Source organism: Dermacentor andersoni, chromosome 3, assembly GCF_023375885.2.
Source record: "Dermacentor andersoni chromosome 3, qqDerAnde1_hic_scaffold, whole genome shotgun sequence".
NCBI classification, from domain to species: Eukaryota; Metazoa; Arthropoda; class Arachnida; order Ixodida; family Ixodidae; genus Dermacentor; species Dermacentor andersoni.
The window spans coordinates 109,321,388-109,338,968 of NC_092816.1; the positions used below are offsets into that span (position 1 = coordinate 109,321,388).

The following is a 17,581-nucleotide window of genomic DNA, read 5'->3' on the forward strand; positions in this document are numbered from 1 at the left end:
TTTTGCACTTGCTTGCTTTTTAGAAATGGTTTTGTTATGCGAACGGGCTTTTGTGAAAAAAGCCAGCTTGGTAGCTCTAAATTGTCCGTTGATCATCGCATATGCTTCAATTTTGCCCAGAAAAATGGGCACTTTCATTTCTCCTGCGTGCTGTCAAAGCTTAAATTTGATTTTTCTGACAAAACTTTTTCAATGAAAAATGACCATTCCATTCCAAATGACCATGACCATTCATCCAGTAAATTAGCAGGTTTACAGGTGCCTTCTTTCTTATGTGTGGCTCCGTTTTGTTCATTTCTTCTATTCTGTTGTGCTGATTCTTTGCTTAGTGCTCTGTACAGAAGCCTAAGCTAGTTGGGATGAAGTAATGAATGAACATGTCTGCCACGCAGGAAAAATGGCAAAATGTATTTGCCATTGGTATTGAGTCTTCAGCAATGGCTGTGACTGGTAGCCACATGAATCTGTGTGCTGGTCAAGTGCAAAGAACTAGCAGAATGAGATTCCTAAGGCAGAAGTCAAGAAAACTTTACTGGCAGGTCACTCTCTGTGTGTTTAGTGCCTCCTTTCCTTTTTTTTTTTTGGTTTCTGAGGTGTGCAACGTATTCATTCACTGCCTGACCTGTGCGCAGTTTGACAGACAAGATGGCACAAGCTGGCAGCGGCAATGGAAAGAGTCCTTCCCGGGAGCCGATTGCCCTGCGCTCGACCAAGTTGAACCACCTCGTCTTGGGCCGGGCCAGCTGCTCCCTGCCGAACCGCCACCTAGCCAGCCGGGACAGTCTGCTGGATGCTCTGTTTTCCCTCTACGATGAATGCAACCGTGAGGTTTTGCGACGGGACAAGAACATCTCCCTGTTCCTGGATAAATGTGAGCCTCCAGTTTTCTTCCCATTTAAATTTTTTCTGGCCCACTGAGACACCTTTCTGCAAGTCGTTAAGGTTAAACAATGCATACTACTCACAAAAGCCGCATGGTATTATTTTTATTTGTTTATTTATTTCATGATACAGCAAGCCCAAGCAGGAGTGGATGAATATAGACAGAACCAAGGTACATGTACCACAAAATGCGCAATATTGTCAGAGTACGTTCCTTCAGAACTACACAATAATGACGACAAAACAAGGTATTAGACTGACCACAATGTGTAAAATAGGAATAATGCCAGGAATACATACTTGTAGTATACATAAAATATATATATGCAGTAAAACCCGGTTATACGTTCCCCGGTTTTGCGACGACCTTGGTTTTACGACAGATTAGCTTAGTCTCGGCAAAGTCCCCATAGAAGCAACGCGTTAAGAACCCCAGATATCTGACACAATTTTGCGCCTGACATGTGTTATACGATGACCCTCATGAAGCACAGGATGGAATGGCGGACTAAAGAAAAGTGCTGCGAATCTCTTTCCTCGCTCCGTCTCTCCGCATGCGGGAGTGCTTGACACTGCTTGACCGGTTTGCTCCGGTGCAGCTTTCTTTCCTGCCTCGTCTCATCGTTCGTTTCTCTTTCTCCCACCTGCAGCTGCCCGCGATGCTCGCTGTGCTGAAATGGCGCCTTTTCTTCTCCACAATCACTTTCTCCCTCTCTTCTCGGCGTCGTCGCGTTGGGGAAGCGTTTCTCCAGTTTCCCAGCTGCAGATCGCCGACAAGGTAGCAGGAGAGGCCTAAGTTCGTCGTACGTCTTCTTAGTCGTAACCCTAGCGACCAGCGTTCAGCAGAGGTTTTGAGTTGTGTGGAGCAACGCGACGCATGATGTCACGAACGTGGACAGTTCTGTCGCTCGGCGATAAGCTGAATATTATCGAGGAAGCGGAAAAGCAGCATGAAGCCATAAAAGCCAGCATTGCCCGGGACCTTAAGATACCTGAATCTTCGCTTAAAACGATCCTGGCAAACAAAGCGCTCATATTGCAGAATGCCAACAAGTTCGCGTTCAAGCAGAAAGCAGCAAAACAAGGACAGCATGAGAAGGTATAAAAAGTTCTCGTCAAGTGGCTGCATCAAGCACGGAGCTCTGCGATCAACGTTGATGGCGCCATTCTAAAAGAAAAGGTGGACCTTGTGACATTGCGTCTGGGCATCAACAACTTTCAGGCATTGAACGGGTGGCTGGATCGCTTTAAAAAACGAAACAGGATTGTGTATAGCCGCTACTGCGGAGAAAGCACTTCCTTAACGTTTCGACGGTGAATGAGTTGATGGAGTCGCTGCTGGAGATGATTGCTGCATACAAGCCCTGCGACGTTTTCAACGCCGATGAGAGCGGTATTTTTTACCATATCCAGCCCGAGCAAACACTTGCGTTTAAGGGTGACAGCTGTCATGGTGGCAAGCGTAGTAAAGAGCGTGTGGCGGCACTATTTTGTGCTAACGAGGATGGTTCTGAGAGGCTGCCCGTGCTCATTGTTGGAAAGTTTGCAAAGCCAGTGTGCTTTAAGAACTTGAAGATACTGCCATGCAGCTACAACTTCAACAAAGAGGCGTGGATGACGTCTTCGCTCTTCAGCAATCTTTTGCAGCAGCTGGATAACAAAATGGGTGCTAAGGTGAGGAAAATATTGCTCAATATTGCTTTTTGTGGACAACGCACTGTGCCACCCACCCGATATGTCCAGCCTGAGGAACATAAAGGTATTTTTTCCGGCCAACTGCACAAGCCGGCTGCAGCCGCTGGATGCCGGCATCATTAAGTGCGTCATGCAAGGGTACCGGAAGCGGTTAGCGCAGCGTCGGCTGGCGGCTATGGAGCGCAGCGAGTCGGAAAAAAAGATCACTGTGCTCTACGCCATGCATTTTATTGCCAATTTGTGGAACGCAGTATCGTTCAAGCACTGTGGCTTTAAGCGAGACTGCCTCCTCTACTGGGGACGCAACAACCTCAATGCCATTCGAGGCCGATGCAGGCTTCGCCGACGACGATTTTGAGGGCTTAAACCTCACCATGACCTTCGCCAAGTACGTGGAGGCCGATGACAACGTTGCGATCTGCGGCGAGGTGTCGCTGGATGACGCCATCGAGGAGGCTTTGCCTAGTGCTGACACCACTGCGACATCGGACGAGGTCAACGACGACGCCACAGATGCCGTGCCTGTGCCTACGACGTTCGCCGAGGTGCTATGGCACATAGGCGGCATCCGGAACTTCATCTGCTCACACAGCGCTGCAGAGGACCTCCTTTTGGACATTGCCTAACTCGAGCGAAAGCTCTTGGTTAATGGATCAAACAAGGTAAAAAAAAAAAAAAAAAAAAAACTTACCGACTTTTTTAAAAGTTTGCGCCAGCTGGTGGGAATCGTGGCAGTGGGCAGTGGAGTGCCATAAAGATTTGTTTGAATAAAGCATGATTGGTACCTGTGCTGCAGCATTAATTCTTGTTGCATTTACTTTTTTGGTAATTTGGGTTTTCAAGCCCTGCAGAGTATGTTAGTAGTTTACATTGAAGTTTCTCGTAAATCTGTCGCACGAAATAAGTAGTATTTTTATAGCCATAACTTATGTACGGATTTTACAATGGCCGCATTTTACAACGCTTTTTCACGGTCCCGAGAAAGTCGTATAATTGGTGTTCCACTGTATATACCTTGTACAAATAAATTTCTGAAACATTATGATCAGACTAGAAAGAATTTATCCATCATCTCCCTAATAATGGAGAAGTTGGTCTATATCTTCAACAACAGATGTTATTTCCTACCTAATTTCAATTCTTTGCTGCTAGAAACTGTTATCTTAAAGCATTTTTGGATAAGCCAGTATAAAATTCCTTATGTGCCTGTTCGTTCCCTCAGACCAAAGAATCCTTACGTTACACCCCGCTGTAAGACGAGATATGGTCGAAGACTCCGTAACTATTATGTCCCAGCAATGTTTAATTTACTTCCTCAAAGCATACAAGATGTGAAAACGAAATATGGTCTTAGAAAGGCTCTTAGACACATTAATGCCGGATGGGAAGCCTGTCATGTGTGTGTGTGTTTTTTCTCACTGTTGTCTAATAACGTGTTACTGATGGCTCTGTCGCTGTCTGCCAGGCACTGCCGTTCAAGCCCACTGTGGCTTTGGCAGGCCCGATTCTTCCACTGTATGATTCTCAAGGCATCAATAAAGTATTATTATTATTATTATTATTATTATTTGATACGGGGCGTCTGCGTCAGCAGGCATTTGGTGTGTTGCGACACCACATACCCAAGCACACGAGGGTTGGATGCTCCTGTGTCTAACTGTGCACGGCTAAGCCGTGTCTGCGGAAGAGGGGATCCGGGGGGTTGAGCCAGTGTTGGGTGTCTGGACCTTTATGGCCCCTCGGCCGCGGCAGCACACCTCTTTGGCCTCGGCTTTACGTAGACGGCACCCTTGGACTGACCCTATCGGGGTAAATGTGTAGTTGCCTTTTCTTATCCACCTCTCTAATCTTCGTCTTTCTCTTGCTTTCGATCTTTCCTGTCTTCTCTTGGCTTCCTTTTACTTCCACTTTTTCCAGGCAGCAAGGTTTAACCTTGTGTGGGATAGCCAACCTTGGCTATAGCAGATTTGGTTATAGCAGTGTCGTGCAGCTGACACATGCAGGACCTGTCTTTTCATGGTCCTGCAGCCTCCCCTTGTTGGGCTCCATGGTGGGTGGCTGGCGGTGCTGCAGAATTTCTGCATATATCTATGGCAAGTTCTTTTCCACCACCTTCTGATCGCCCTCATAAATGAGGGCACATCAAAGAAGTATTTAGTTTCTTTGGCGGTCATAGTAAAAACTTTCCCAAATTTCATGTCATACACTCCGAGAAAACTGCAAAATCAGCGAGAGTGATCTCCCCTTTTCTGGTGTCGAAATCAATAACCGAAGTTCTAGGCCAAGGCTATAAAGCTTCCAAACTTGTAAGTGGAGATCTCCTTTTGGAACTTTGAGATAAAAATAGTCGATAAGGACGTTGCATGTCAGTAAATAAAACTCCGAACTTCCCTCGAGGCAGTTGCAGACCGAGCTGTGCTATTTGGTAAGCTAATCACAGTTCGATGTAAGTCTCCCCTTGCTGTCAACTTTCTAAAATGGAGTTTCAAAGCTTCATCGATCCTCCGCCATGCATAGTCATTGGTGATCTAGACGCACATAGCTCCATGTGGGGCAACTTGCGTTCCGATGCGCATGGGCGCGTGATGGAAAATTTTATATTTTCTTCAGGTGCATGTTTATTGAACAAAAAAGAACCAACATACTACAGTGTTACACATAACACATACTCGTCCATAGACTTGAGCATAGTTTCGAGCTAACTATTTCCGCACCTGGAGTGGTCTGTTCTCAAGAACCCCTATGAGAGCAACCACTTCCCAATTACATTAAAGCTAACAAAACCAGATGCATGCTCGCCGCATTTCCCTTGATGGAACCTCGAATCTGCAAACTGGGAACTGTTTCGAGAACTCTCATATTTAGGCAGGGACGACATTTCTGATTTTAAAGTAGACGATGCTGTGGCATACCTAACAGGTTGTATTATTGACGCTACAACAAAATTATTAAACAAACTAACAGACTGGTAAAGAACCATCGCATCCCATGGTGGAATGACGAATGCCGGAAAGCACGAAAAAGTCAACACAAAGCTTGGGGATTGCTTTGCAATTCTCCAACAGCTGAAAACCTTACGAATTTCAAACAGGTCAAATCACAAGGCAGGAGAACACGTTGACGTGCAAAGGGAGAGAGAGAGCTGGGAGCGGTACATATCTGGGATAAATTCTTACAAAGACGAGGCAAAGGTGTGCAATAGGGTGAATAAATTAAAGGGCCGGGACACAAACCCCTTGCCCTTAGTAAGTACCCAAGGAGATGGCCTGGAAGACCAGGCAGACTGTCTGGGTGAACACTTTGAATATATCTCCAGTGCATCTCATTGTACACAATCATTCCTGAGGTTCAAAGAATGCACAGAGCCACAGCCCCCTGATCGGGAATGTGCCCAAAATGAAGATTACAACAGCCCATTCAGTTTAGCTGAGCTTAAAACTTCTCTTGCTTGTTGCAACAGCTCAGCACCAGGTGGTGATCGTGTCATATATGAAATGATCAAGTACGTCCACCCTGAAACACAGAAAACACTCCTTAATTTTTAATGTTATGCGAGTTGCTGGGTATATTCCATCTTCTTGGAAAGAAGCTCTAATAATACCCATACTCAAACAAGGTAAGGACCCGTCCTTACCTAGTAGCTACAGCCCTATCTCTTTGACAAGTTGTCTGTGCAAGCTCTTTGAAAAGATGATAAACTGGAGCCTAGTCTACCTCCTTGAGAGCAACGGACTACTAGGTCCTTACCAGTGTGGTTTCAGAGAAGGCAAGTCGACTGAAGAACACCTTGTCTGCATTGAGGCAAATATAAGGGATGCCTTCATACACAAACAGTTTTACCTCTCCATATTTCTTGATTTGGAGAAAGCATATGACACCACATGGCCCTTTGGTATTATCCGAGACCTTTCCACTATGGGTATCCGCGGCAGTATGCTGAGTATCATCGAAAGTTACCTTTCTAACCACACATTTCGTGTAAGGGTTGGCCATGCCTTGTCGAGGTCTTTCATCCAGGAAACTGGTGTTCCGCAAGGTGATGTGCTAAGCTGCACACACTTTATTGTGAAAATGAATTCTTTGGGCATGGCTATCCCACGAACGATGTCATACTCTGTATATGTAGATGATGTGCAGCTTAGTTTTAAATCACTCAACTTAACTATCTGCAAACGCTATGTCCAGCATGCCTTAAATAAAGTGGCGAAATGGGTTGACAAAAACAGTTTCAGGTTGATCCCACAAAAAAGTATGTGCATTCTTTTCACGAATAAGAGAGGAATAGTACCACGTCCTGCTATTGAGCTCTCTGGTAGCAGATTACCTGTAAGTGCCGAACACAAGTTTCTCGGCATCATATTGGAGCCGAAACTCACTTTCATCCCACATGTTTAATACTTGAAGGCTAAGTGCCTCAAAACAATGAACTTATTGAAACTTCTATCAAGTGCAACATGGGGCAGTGACAGGAAATGTCTTTCGAACTTGTATAGGTGTCTTGTCGGCTCACGTCTTGACTATGGCACGATAGTATATCAGTCTGCTACACCAAGTGCTTTAAAGATGTTCGATCCTGTCTATCATTTAGGAATCCGCCTCGTGACCGGAGCCTTCAGGACAGGCCCCATACAAAGCCTTTATGCAGAAGCAAATGTATGGTCACTCCATCTTCAGAAATCATATAGCAGTTTGACGTATCTCCTGAAAATAGATTCAAACCGCGAACATCCCTCTTATTCATGGATAAATGATATGACTGCTGCCACACTTTTCTGTAACTGAGCTGCAGCGAGAAGGCCGTCCTCTTTGCATGCAAGGAACCTTAGTGGGGAAATGGGTGTTCCAGTGCTTGAACATTGTCCTATGGCTCCAGCGAAACTGTTACCGCCCTGGCAGTGGCAGCTGATAGAGTGTGACACATCCTTTGTAAAGCCCACTAAACATGCATCAGAGGCACATATTAAAATGCATTTCCTAGAACTCCAGTACAAGTACTTGTGCACAGGGTTTTATACAGACGCTTCTAAGTCGCATGCCGGGGTGTCTTATGCAGCCGTTGGTCCATCCTTCTCGGAATCTGGTGTACAGCACCCCGAAAGAAGTATATTTACAGCTGAGGCCCATGCACTATTGTCAGCAGTAAAGCATATAAAGAAATCAAAACTTCAAAAAACAAGTGTATTTTTAGACTCCTTAAGCGTCGTAAAAGCCTTGAAGTCACCCTGTAAACACAGAAACCCGATACTTACTGAGCTCTATTCCGTTCTCTGTAGAGCGTGTATATCCAACCAGCATGTCATCATATGCTGGGTACCTGGCCATAGAGGCATCGAGGATAATGTACTAGCTGACCAAATGGCTACATCACTCACATTGTTAGCTATTATTCCTACGGCTGCTGTCTCTGTTACAGATGTGAAGCCTTTCTTCCGAAAGAAACTGCGAAGCCACTGGCAACGCTTGTGGGACGTGGAAACAAAGAAAAGGCTTCACATGATTAAGCCGCAGTTAGGTTTTTGGTCCCCGAAAACGAAAACATGACAAACTGATGTCCTGCTCTGTCGACTTAGGATAGGACACACCTATGACACCCATAATTTTTTTCTGACTGGAAATGAGCCTCCAACGTGTGGTAGATGTGGTGAGAGGCTGACCGTCCTCCACATCCTTCTGGAGTGTCGGGAAACCGAAGCTTAGAGAAAGAAACGTTTTCCTCTTGTTTATCGCCAGCACACACCTCTCCATCCTGCAATGTTTCTTGGTGCAGGACCATTCTTTGGCACCAAAGTAGATCTAGGATTTTTGAATGATGTCGACTTGCATGTTTTTAGCCCCATAAATTCATAGCACATCCTCTTTCCAGAGGACGCTGCTGTGATAGTAGTTATGTACAGGGCAAGCCTCCCAGCCCTTGCATCTCAAGGGCTCTGTTAAGGCACTAGTGCTTCTTGTAAATGTTTATCTATGACGCATTTTACTATATCATCATTACTTCACAATGCACCTTTCGTGTTCATTGTACAGCTCATTAACCCTTTGAGGGTCAATGACGTGAATATACGGCGCCGTGAACAAGTCCAAAAATGGTCGATGCCATATATTTACGGTGCCATCTGTACGTTTAAAAAGCGCGCCAATTTCCTAACTTTTTCTTTTCTGTCATGTGCTGCCACTATGTGAGAATACAAAAATTTTTTTTTGTATTCTCACATTTTTGTATTATTATTTTGCCTCCCTCTCTTGGTTTTCATTGCATGGTTTGTTTTAGAGCTCGTTTGCTCCCACGCGTCCATATACTGCCGCTCGTGCATTGGTGCATGCGCGGGCGGGCGGTGGTTTGGGTTTTCTTCTGCGGGCGGTTTCAGCTTCTTGCACCTGCAAAACTGATGGCTACCTCGTTACTAATCGCTCAAAGGGTGGCTGCTTGTTTCTCGCTCGTTTAGTGCTCACAGGAGTGCACATAGGACGGATGCCACCGTGCATGCGTTTCCACTGCTTTTTTTTTTGACACTCGCGAAAACTAATTCCCTCTGGTTGGCAATAAGATGAAGATTAGCAGAAGTTTGTCACACGTATTGCTTTTTTTGATGGGCACACAACCACACAGTTTTCCTGACACGCACCTACGCAGTTCGATTACGCTATGGACGTACATATTAGTGTAAGAGCCGGAACATTTGAGTCTGGCGAAATATTCTCGTGTGCGCATGTTCAAAGCCTTGAACTATGTGCATAACAATGCATCAAATTTCTAATTCTTATAAGTTTATTTCCTTTTTTATTGTTGTTATTCATGAATGAAGAATGGCAAATCGAAGTAGACCCGAGAGATCGTGAAAAAACTGCTTTCGTGACGCCAGACGGCCTATACGAATTTAAAGTCTTGCCTTTCGGCTTGTGTTCTGCCCCTGCTACGTTCGAATGCCTCATGGATACTGTACTTTCCGGTCTGAAGTGGAAAACCTGCTTAGTGTATCTCGACGACGTCATCGTGTTCTCCACAACGTTTGAAGAACACCTCGAATGGCTTGAAGCGGTTCTGCAGTCCATACGGTCCGCCGGCCTCACCCTGAAGCCGCAGAAGTGCCACTTTGGCTTTGCAGAACTGCAGTTTCTCGGTCGCGTCGTCAGCCACGCAGGTGTTTGGCCGGATCCTGAAAAAATTGCAGCCGTCGCACAGTTTCCCGTACCATCCGATAAAAAGGCTGTCAGGCGCTTCCTCGGCCTCTGTGCCTATTACCGGCGGTTTATTGCAGACTTTGCACGCATTGCGTCGCCGTTAACTCGCCTGACGAGAGACGACATTGCTTTTGTATGGGGCGACAAAGAGCAAGGTGCATTCAACGACTTGCGGCAACGTCTCCAGACACCTCCAGTGCTTGCTCACTTTGATGAGACCGCTCCTACATTGCTTCACACTGATGCCAGCAATGTTGACTTGGGAGCTGTTCTTGTGCAGCGGCAAGACGACAGAAAGAGTGCTTGCCTATGCAAGTAGAACACTCTCATGTACAGAGGCTAATTACTCCACAACTGAGAAAGAATGCCTCGCTGTGGTATGGGCGGTTATGAAATTTCGCCCATATTTGTATGGCCGCCACTTCACAGTTATCAGCGACCATCATTCACTATGTTGGTTGACAAACCTTAAAGATCCTTCTGGACGACTGGCGTGTTGGAGCCTAAGGCTGCAAGAGTTTGACATGACTGTCACGTACAAGTCGGGGAAACGACATACGGATGCTGACTGCTTGTCTCGATCGCCGATAGAGTCACCTGCTCCACCCGAAGAAGAAGACTCAGCATTTCTTTGTGTTCTGGACACATCCACCATCGCGCAACAACAACGGGACGACCCTGAGTTGCTTGAACTCATCAATTACTTAGAGGGCAGGTCTGCAAAACCGCCTAGAGTTTTCGCAAGAGGACTGTTGTCATTTTGCTTGCTGGCGAAAGTACTTTACAAGCGAAACTTTTCTTCGACCGGATCCCCCTATCTGCTCGTCATTCCTGCAGCTCTTCGTACGGAAGTACTTGAAGCCTGTCACAATGAGGTGACTTCTGGTCACTTAGGCTACACGAGAGCGCTGGCCAGAGTGCAGCAGAGATACTACTGGCCGAGACTTACCACCACCGTGAAGCATCACGTTCGCACTTGCCTCGACTGCCAGAGGCGCAAGTCGCCTCCGTCGAAACCAGCCGGTCTCCTACAACCCGTCCAGGTTCCTCGAAGACCATTTGACCAAATCGGAATGGATATATTGGGCCCACTTCCTACTTCTACTGCAGGGAATCGTTTTGTTATCGTAGAGACCGACTATCTCACACGCTACACTGAAACAAAGGCAATCCAGAGCAGCACAGCAGCCGAGGTAGCACGCTTTTTCATTGAGCATGTGGTGTTGCGACACGGCGCACCAACCGTCGTAATAACAGACCGAGGAACCGCATTTACGGCTGCACTTTTAGATCACGTCTTGCTACTAAGTGGAACGGCCCATCGAAAGTCAACCGCCTACCATCCACAAACCAATGGGTTAACAGAGCGCCTAAACAAGACCATTGAAAACATGCTGTCAATGTACGTGGATGTCGAACATAAAAATTGGGACGACATCCTACCGTATATTACCTATGCATATAACACGGCGAAACAAGAGACGACGTGCATGACTCCGTTCACCCTTGTTCACGGACGAAAAGTACGAACGATGCTGGATGCGATGCTTCCACACGACTTTGACGACGCTGATACGGACGCTGATGTGTTTACGCAACGCGCAGAGGAAGCTCGGCAGCTCGCGCGCTTGTGGATCTGCCAGCAGCAAGACTACGACGCAGGCCGCTACGATCTTCACCGTAGAATAGTTACCTATGAAGTCGGCGACGGAGTATGGGTTTGGACACCCGTACGGAAACGAGGCCTCTCCGAGAAACTGTTAAGGCGATACTTCGGACCATATCGGGTATTGCAGCGACTCAGTGATGTCACCTACAAGGTCGTTCCCGATAATCCGAACTGTACGCGGCGCCGCACCCACCGTCCTGAACTTGTGCACGTTGTCCGCATGAAGCCGTATGTGAGCGAATAGCTATGCTAGCGGCCTTTACTTCCGCAACTGACATTTCTTGTCTAGCATCGGGACGATGCTCTCGTAGGGAGGGACAAATGACGCATGTATTCTGTGCAGACGACGACGACGATGGGAGCACTAACGGACTCAGTCTAGTGGGTCAGAGCGAGATTGGGTGATGACGAAGAAGACGTGTCTCTGCTCTGTTTGTTTTTGAACAGATTGTCCGGTTGTTTGTGAAGAACGTCTTCCTGTGTTCTGTCCACGTTGTACCGCGACAATATATACCAATGCAAGATATCTTTTTCTCACTTTACGGTCACCCTAGAAAAATTACGGTAAAATTTTTTCGAAATAAGTCCCTAAGAATAATTGGAATCTGCAATAAAAAAATCTACCCTGGGCGGTCGCATATGGCGAAAAAAATTGACCCTCTAAGGGTTAAACATTGGCATAATTTTATCTCATATAGGTTTTACGCACTTTACAGTTATTGTTTTTAGGCCTCTTTACAGCCACATAACATCTACTTTTCGTTATTCATAGCTCCATTGCGAACTCATTAACAGCGACCTGGCACTCTTCGGCCCTTGTGTCACAGAACACCACATTCATCATCGTTCCTTTGATATGAGACTGTTTGGGGCAGGATTACTGATTAACAAGCACGGTACCCATTACAGTCGAACACCTCTACAACGAAATGACATTTATAACAAAGGATTGATTATGCCCTGGCTGAATTCCTATCTTTCATGTGTATTGCAAATGTCTCTAAACGAAGACCACTACAACGATTTCGCTTGTACAACGGAGAAATTTAGGTGTCCTTGAGAGCCTATTTTTTGCTTTACAACAGAGGCCTAGTGGTGCCGCCATTGCCTAAGCAGATGTAACCAAGGTGCACTCACCACTAAGTGCCAGTGGCAGCGCTCGCAACACACTTGCAAGAGTGTGCCAACCTCGAAAGTAGTCCTGCTACACTGATACTGGAATCGCTCAACAAGTATGCTGCTTGTTGTAATACATCAGCAGTCGTGCCAGCTGACGAATGTGTTGAAGTTACTGTTGATGGGATGATGTAATTGTAACTCACAACCAACGATGTCAATGATCCTGTAAACTAACCAAGAATTTTGTTGGTAGGGAGACGACAGCAGGATTTGGTGACCTGCATATTTACTTTGCATATCTTCTGGCTTCGCCACAGAGCCTGCTGTGAACCTTGGTGCAAGAACATTGGCTGCAGTGACAGAAAAGTGCGCACTAATAAATGAATGACTTATTTCACTCACTCTCTCTTCAATTCATGGTAAATAAAGGTTTTGTTTTGTTGAACATGCTTACACTGCTATATTGTGAGCAACCTTTACAATGAAGTGACCTTATAATGAATTTTGGAAGCCCCGAACACTTCGTTAAAATGATGCTAGACTTTATAGCGTACTTTTTCAGACATGCAAGCTTTGTAGTTTATTTGCAATATGTTTTGTTTGATATCTTGCATTAGGTACTTGCTTTTCATCTTCCCACTGCACCTTCGCCCACACATTGAATACTTATGTAATTTGTAATGACTGCACTGGTAACTTCACTCTCTAATAGTTGTGAGAAAAACATTGCCGTAAACTTGGACACAGGGTGCCCTGTCGATTCTTGAAAAATGACAAGCCCCATCTCTGTTAAGCAGGGAGTGAGGCATTGTTCAACTGTATGTAATCATTAGTCATGTAAGGTGGCTGGGTGACTATTTTACCCCTGATAGTGTGTGAGAAATTTTTAAATTCTCCCTGCATCAGACGAGTAAGGTGATCAGTATGCTGTGATGTTATTTTGCCAACTTGCACAACAGAGGGATTGCTCTAGTGTGGAAGGTGGCCTGGCCATGTTGACCTAACGAGCCAATGTCAAGCCATTGCTTGTGAACAAGCCATTCTTGCTGGGTGTTTGCACGATGGACAGATCCGATGAATTTCTTCTTTCACCACACAGCATGTCATGGAACATTTCATACCAATACGAGGTTCTGCACGCGCACAAATATTTGTGTCAGACGTTGGTCGTTTTCCTTGGCTGCTACAACACCAAACGCTCAGCAGATCAGCTAAATCTGGTATCTGGTACCACTTGCTAGACTTGCTGCGCAGACCAGCTAGTGCATGTGAAGCTGTCACCTGGCAAGATGCTGCCAATCTGCTCTAGCACAAGAAACACCTCGGGGGAACTAGCTGCACTTTGGTTCTGTTGACAAACTGGTCTCCTTGGCATCTTTCATGGCCACGCTTGGAACATTTGGTTTCCTGCAGTCGTGCCCCACCAAGTCTCACTTGTGAATACTGAAATTTCTCGGAAAGCTATTCTGTCATTGTTGGAATGGACCTCTGTCAGATTTCTGTGGGAATACCCTCTGTACATTTAGCCTGCCTCCCCACCCCCCTCCCTTTCTTCTTGCTTTCCAGACCGTGCCATAGTGCAGGACTTGCGGCAGCTGCGAGTGAGCATAGCGGACTTCGAGGTGAAGACTGTCATCGGTCGCGGCCACTTTGGCGATATCCGCATGGTCAAGGAGAAGGCTACCGGTGACATCTACGCCATGAAGATTTTGCGCAAGGATGACACCCTCTGTCAGCGGGAGGTCAGTGTGCAACGTGCTTGTGCTGGCTGAAATGTCTTAAACTAAAGTGTGCTACGCTGTGGCACGGACGACCTAATTAATGCCTGATAAAGAATTGTGTCTGTGTGTAAGTTCAAGTTGGTGGTGCTGTTGCTGTTTTTCAATGTCGTGTTTCTTCTGAAAGATTTTCTACATGATGTATTTTGTAATTCAGTGCAGCAGCATGGATTACGTTGCCTCTTAAAAGGCCCTTCACCAGGCCACATAGCAAATTTCAGTTATATGCTAGAAGTTGTTATGTGCTCTCTGAAGAGGGTTCTACTGCAATAGTTTTTCATATTGGTTAAACTAATAGCCGAGATAAAAATATTTGAGTGCTGCGAACCCATGATTTCAGGAGGTGAGCTTCACTACCAACATAACATTCCTCTCCCCTTGTCCCCATCTAGCCTCCGTAACCGAAATTCCTTTCCTGTATTCACCCATACCTGAGCTGGAAGATTGTGCGATGTATACAACATGGGCCCTGCCTTCTTCTTTTTTTCTCTCTCGCTTTCTAGCTGCGTAGTGCACTTCCACTGATGGTTTCTCGCACGAGCTGTTGCGTTTGTCTCGTTTCGCGCAGCGTTTGATTTTGTGCGCTGTGCACGAGAACACCTGACTAGTGGTATAAGTCAGTGCTACATGAACACTGAGGCAGCCACAAACAGATCACAGAGCATGATCGCGCACTGGTGTTTTATAAAAATTGACATAGTTTCGCTCTCTGTGCGCGCTACTGCACGACATGGGAACAAGCAGACGAAACAGAAGTACATCTCTCTTGCTACAGTATGAAGTAAAACAAGAACACGCAAGAAGTTGGTTTGTAGGTTTTATTATTTCTGTAAGCTTTAATTTGGCTGTTGAAGCAACAGATCAAACAGATAACTGCTGTTGCCTTGAGTATACTATGAGCGACCTCACAGCACTGCCTGTACGTAGGCGCACATGTGTGATATACGTCGACTCTCTGGTTGGGCATGCAGCGCCCGTGAAAAGAAGGGCAAATGGTGTTTGGCTTGAAATTTACGCCTTTTTCGCGGTGCACAGGGATGTAATACTTAGCAGACACAATCGTTAATGCACATTGTATGCACTGCACTTGTCAGCTCAGAATGGCCAGACCTGATTAGGGTCCCTTTGAAAGGAGCCTTTACTCCAGAAGCTTTTATCTAGATATGGGGGAACACAGAAATAATTTTTCTATATACACAATTGTTTCTTTTGTTTGTCAGTTGTGTTTAACAGTGCTGTATAGTCCCAGCAAATGCTTAAATACCACTTTATCTATATTCCCCAAACTTCATGCTGTAATGGGATGTCTGTACCACGTCACTTAATTTTGTTTTGCTTGTCCTCTCAGCAACATGTTCTGCAGCAGTTTCTACGGCTCTGAGCTTTCCATTAATTACCTTGCTGCTTCACCATAAGAAAGTCCCTTAACTCCTGGAAATTACCGTGTGTTGCAGTTCGTAAATAAAAAAATTTCACGCAGGAACTCCTCTGGGAGTTGTCTTCGTATGTGTAAGCATTATGCCACTTGCTGATCTCCACACAGCCCGGTGTCATCATCAGTGTTATGAAACTTCATCCAACCAGCATTAACTCTTGTCAACCTTCATCGGTCGTTATCAATCTTATTGGACTAGATCTGACCCTTATCAACCCTTATTGGTTATCAACCGTATAGGACTCGATCCCAGCTTATCAACTGTATTGGACATGATCCAACCCTTATCAACTCTTGTCCATCCTTATAAACCTTATCAGACTTGTTCTCACACTTATCAGTACTTACTAACCTCATCAGGATTGTTCCGACCATTATAAGTCCTTATTGGAATTTAGCACATTATACATCCGTGTTGAATCATTACCAACTGTGATAAACCCATAAGACCCCTCATAACTCCTTATCAACTTTGACTGCTTATCTGTCTGTGTCGTGCGATGTGGACAACATAAGCCATCTGAGATTGGTGACATTTCGGTTGATGAAGGAACGACCCAACAGAGGGCACACTCCACTACCTCCGAAACGCATTGGGAATGTGGTGCGACTGGCATTAAATTTTTGCAAAGTTGGAAATTTCCTGATGTCTACGATGCTCTAAGTCAACTATGTGTAGTCCTAGAGATAGATTTTGTTCCACCATCACCAACTCTTTCAACAAAGTCTTCACAGAAACTGTTCCTCTTTGACATTTGTTTTGTACTCCTAGTACAACACATTCATATGGTTCAGATATATTCACCTTCTGCAAGCGTTGGTGTTTAGCCCAGGGGGTAAGACTCTCAGCTTCTGAGTGTGGGGTCGTAGGTTCGAAACTCACCACCGTCAACGTCTTTCCTTTTGAATTTATTTTGTTTTACACAATAATTTCTTTATAGTAATTTGTCTTACATGATGGACAGAAGGACAGGTTTCCTCATTGGGCATGCATAGAAATGCGTACGTATATAAAACCCCACCACCTGTGGTTTTAGAGATTCGAGTGCATCTTTGCTGCACCTTTTTGCATTTTCCTTAATGTCACTGTGTCTCACCTCTTGACAAGATAAGACAGAGTGTACAGTCAGCGAACGAAGCTTGTCGCCTTTTACAGTAGTAAACACATAAAGTGCGCAACATACACCTTCCAAAAAGTGCTTGGATTTAAAGTGGATGGCAGTCTCAACTGGTTAGCAGTCAAGATAAGCAAGAGAAGAGACGTTTAAAGTATCAGTGAAAAAAAAGCAGGGATGAGATTGATACGACTGGTTTCATTACAGGCATACCTAGTGGTGCTAGGTAAATAAAGAAGTTTTGAGTGAGAAGAGGTTTATTAGCGGCTCCATATGCAAAGAGCACAGTGACCGGGGATGGGGAGGCAGCCCGAAGCACCGTCCAAAAAGTGCCAGCTACCAATAGCACGAGCAAAGCCGAGCTGCACGTTGGCGATGCGGCTGTACAGTTAGATGTGTCTTCTTCTTCACATGAGAAAGAGAAAAAAGCTTAAAGAGATGTATACAAAAATGGTACAATGAAAATCATGTATAGTATGCCTGAGAAACTCAAGCAGGCTAGGTGACTATTTGTAATTGCCCCACTTCAAAGGGGCACCAATAAATAATCATCATCATCAACGCCAGCCCATCAACTTTATAAACATGCTCACAACGGCAAGATTAATGGCTGTCACAATGGCGAGGAGCCAGCCGGCCAACTCCCTGCCGTGCTGGCCACCCGAGGGCGTCGCAGTTGCCGCTGACAATAAAAATCAGCTAGTTTGTT

General features: G+C 45.5%; 1 protein-coding gene across 3 annotated transcripts in view; it reads left to right on the plus strand.

The window, feature by feature from the left end:
• The window catches only part of LOC126539620 (citron Rho-interacting kinase-like), a 147,773-nt gene that overhangs the window by 3,749 nt on the left and 126,443 nt on the right, over window positions 1-17,581 (plus strand). For all 3 annotated transcript variants that reach the window (XM_050186510.3, XM_055075061.2, XM_055075055.2), the window contains exons 2-3: window positions 633-871; window positions 14,111-14,286. In XM_050186510.3, the coding sequence (XP_050042467.2) occupies window positions 646-871; window positions 14,111-14,286 (402 nt within the window). In that variant the 5' untranslated portion in view covers window positions 633-645. The remainder of the gene's footprint in view (window positions 1-632; window positions 872-14,110; window positions 14,287-17,581) is intronic.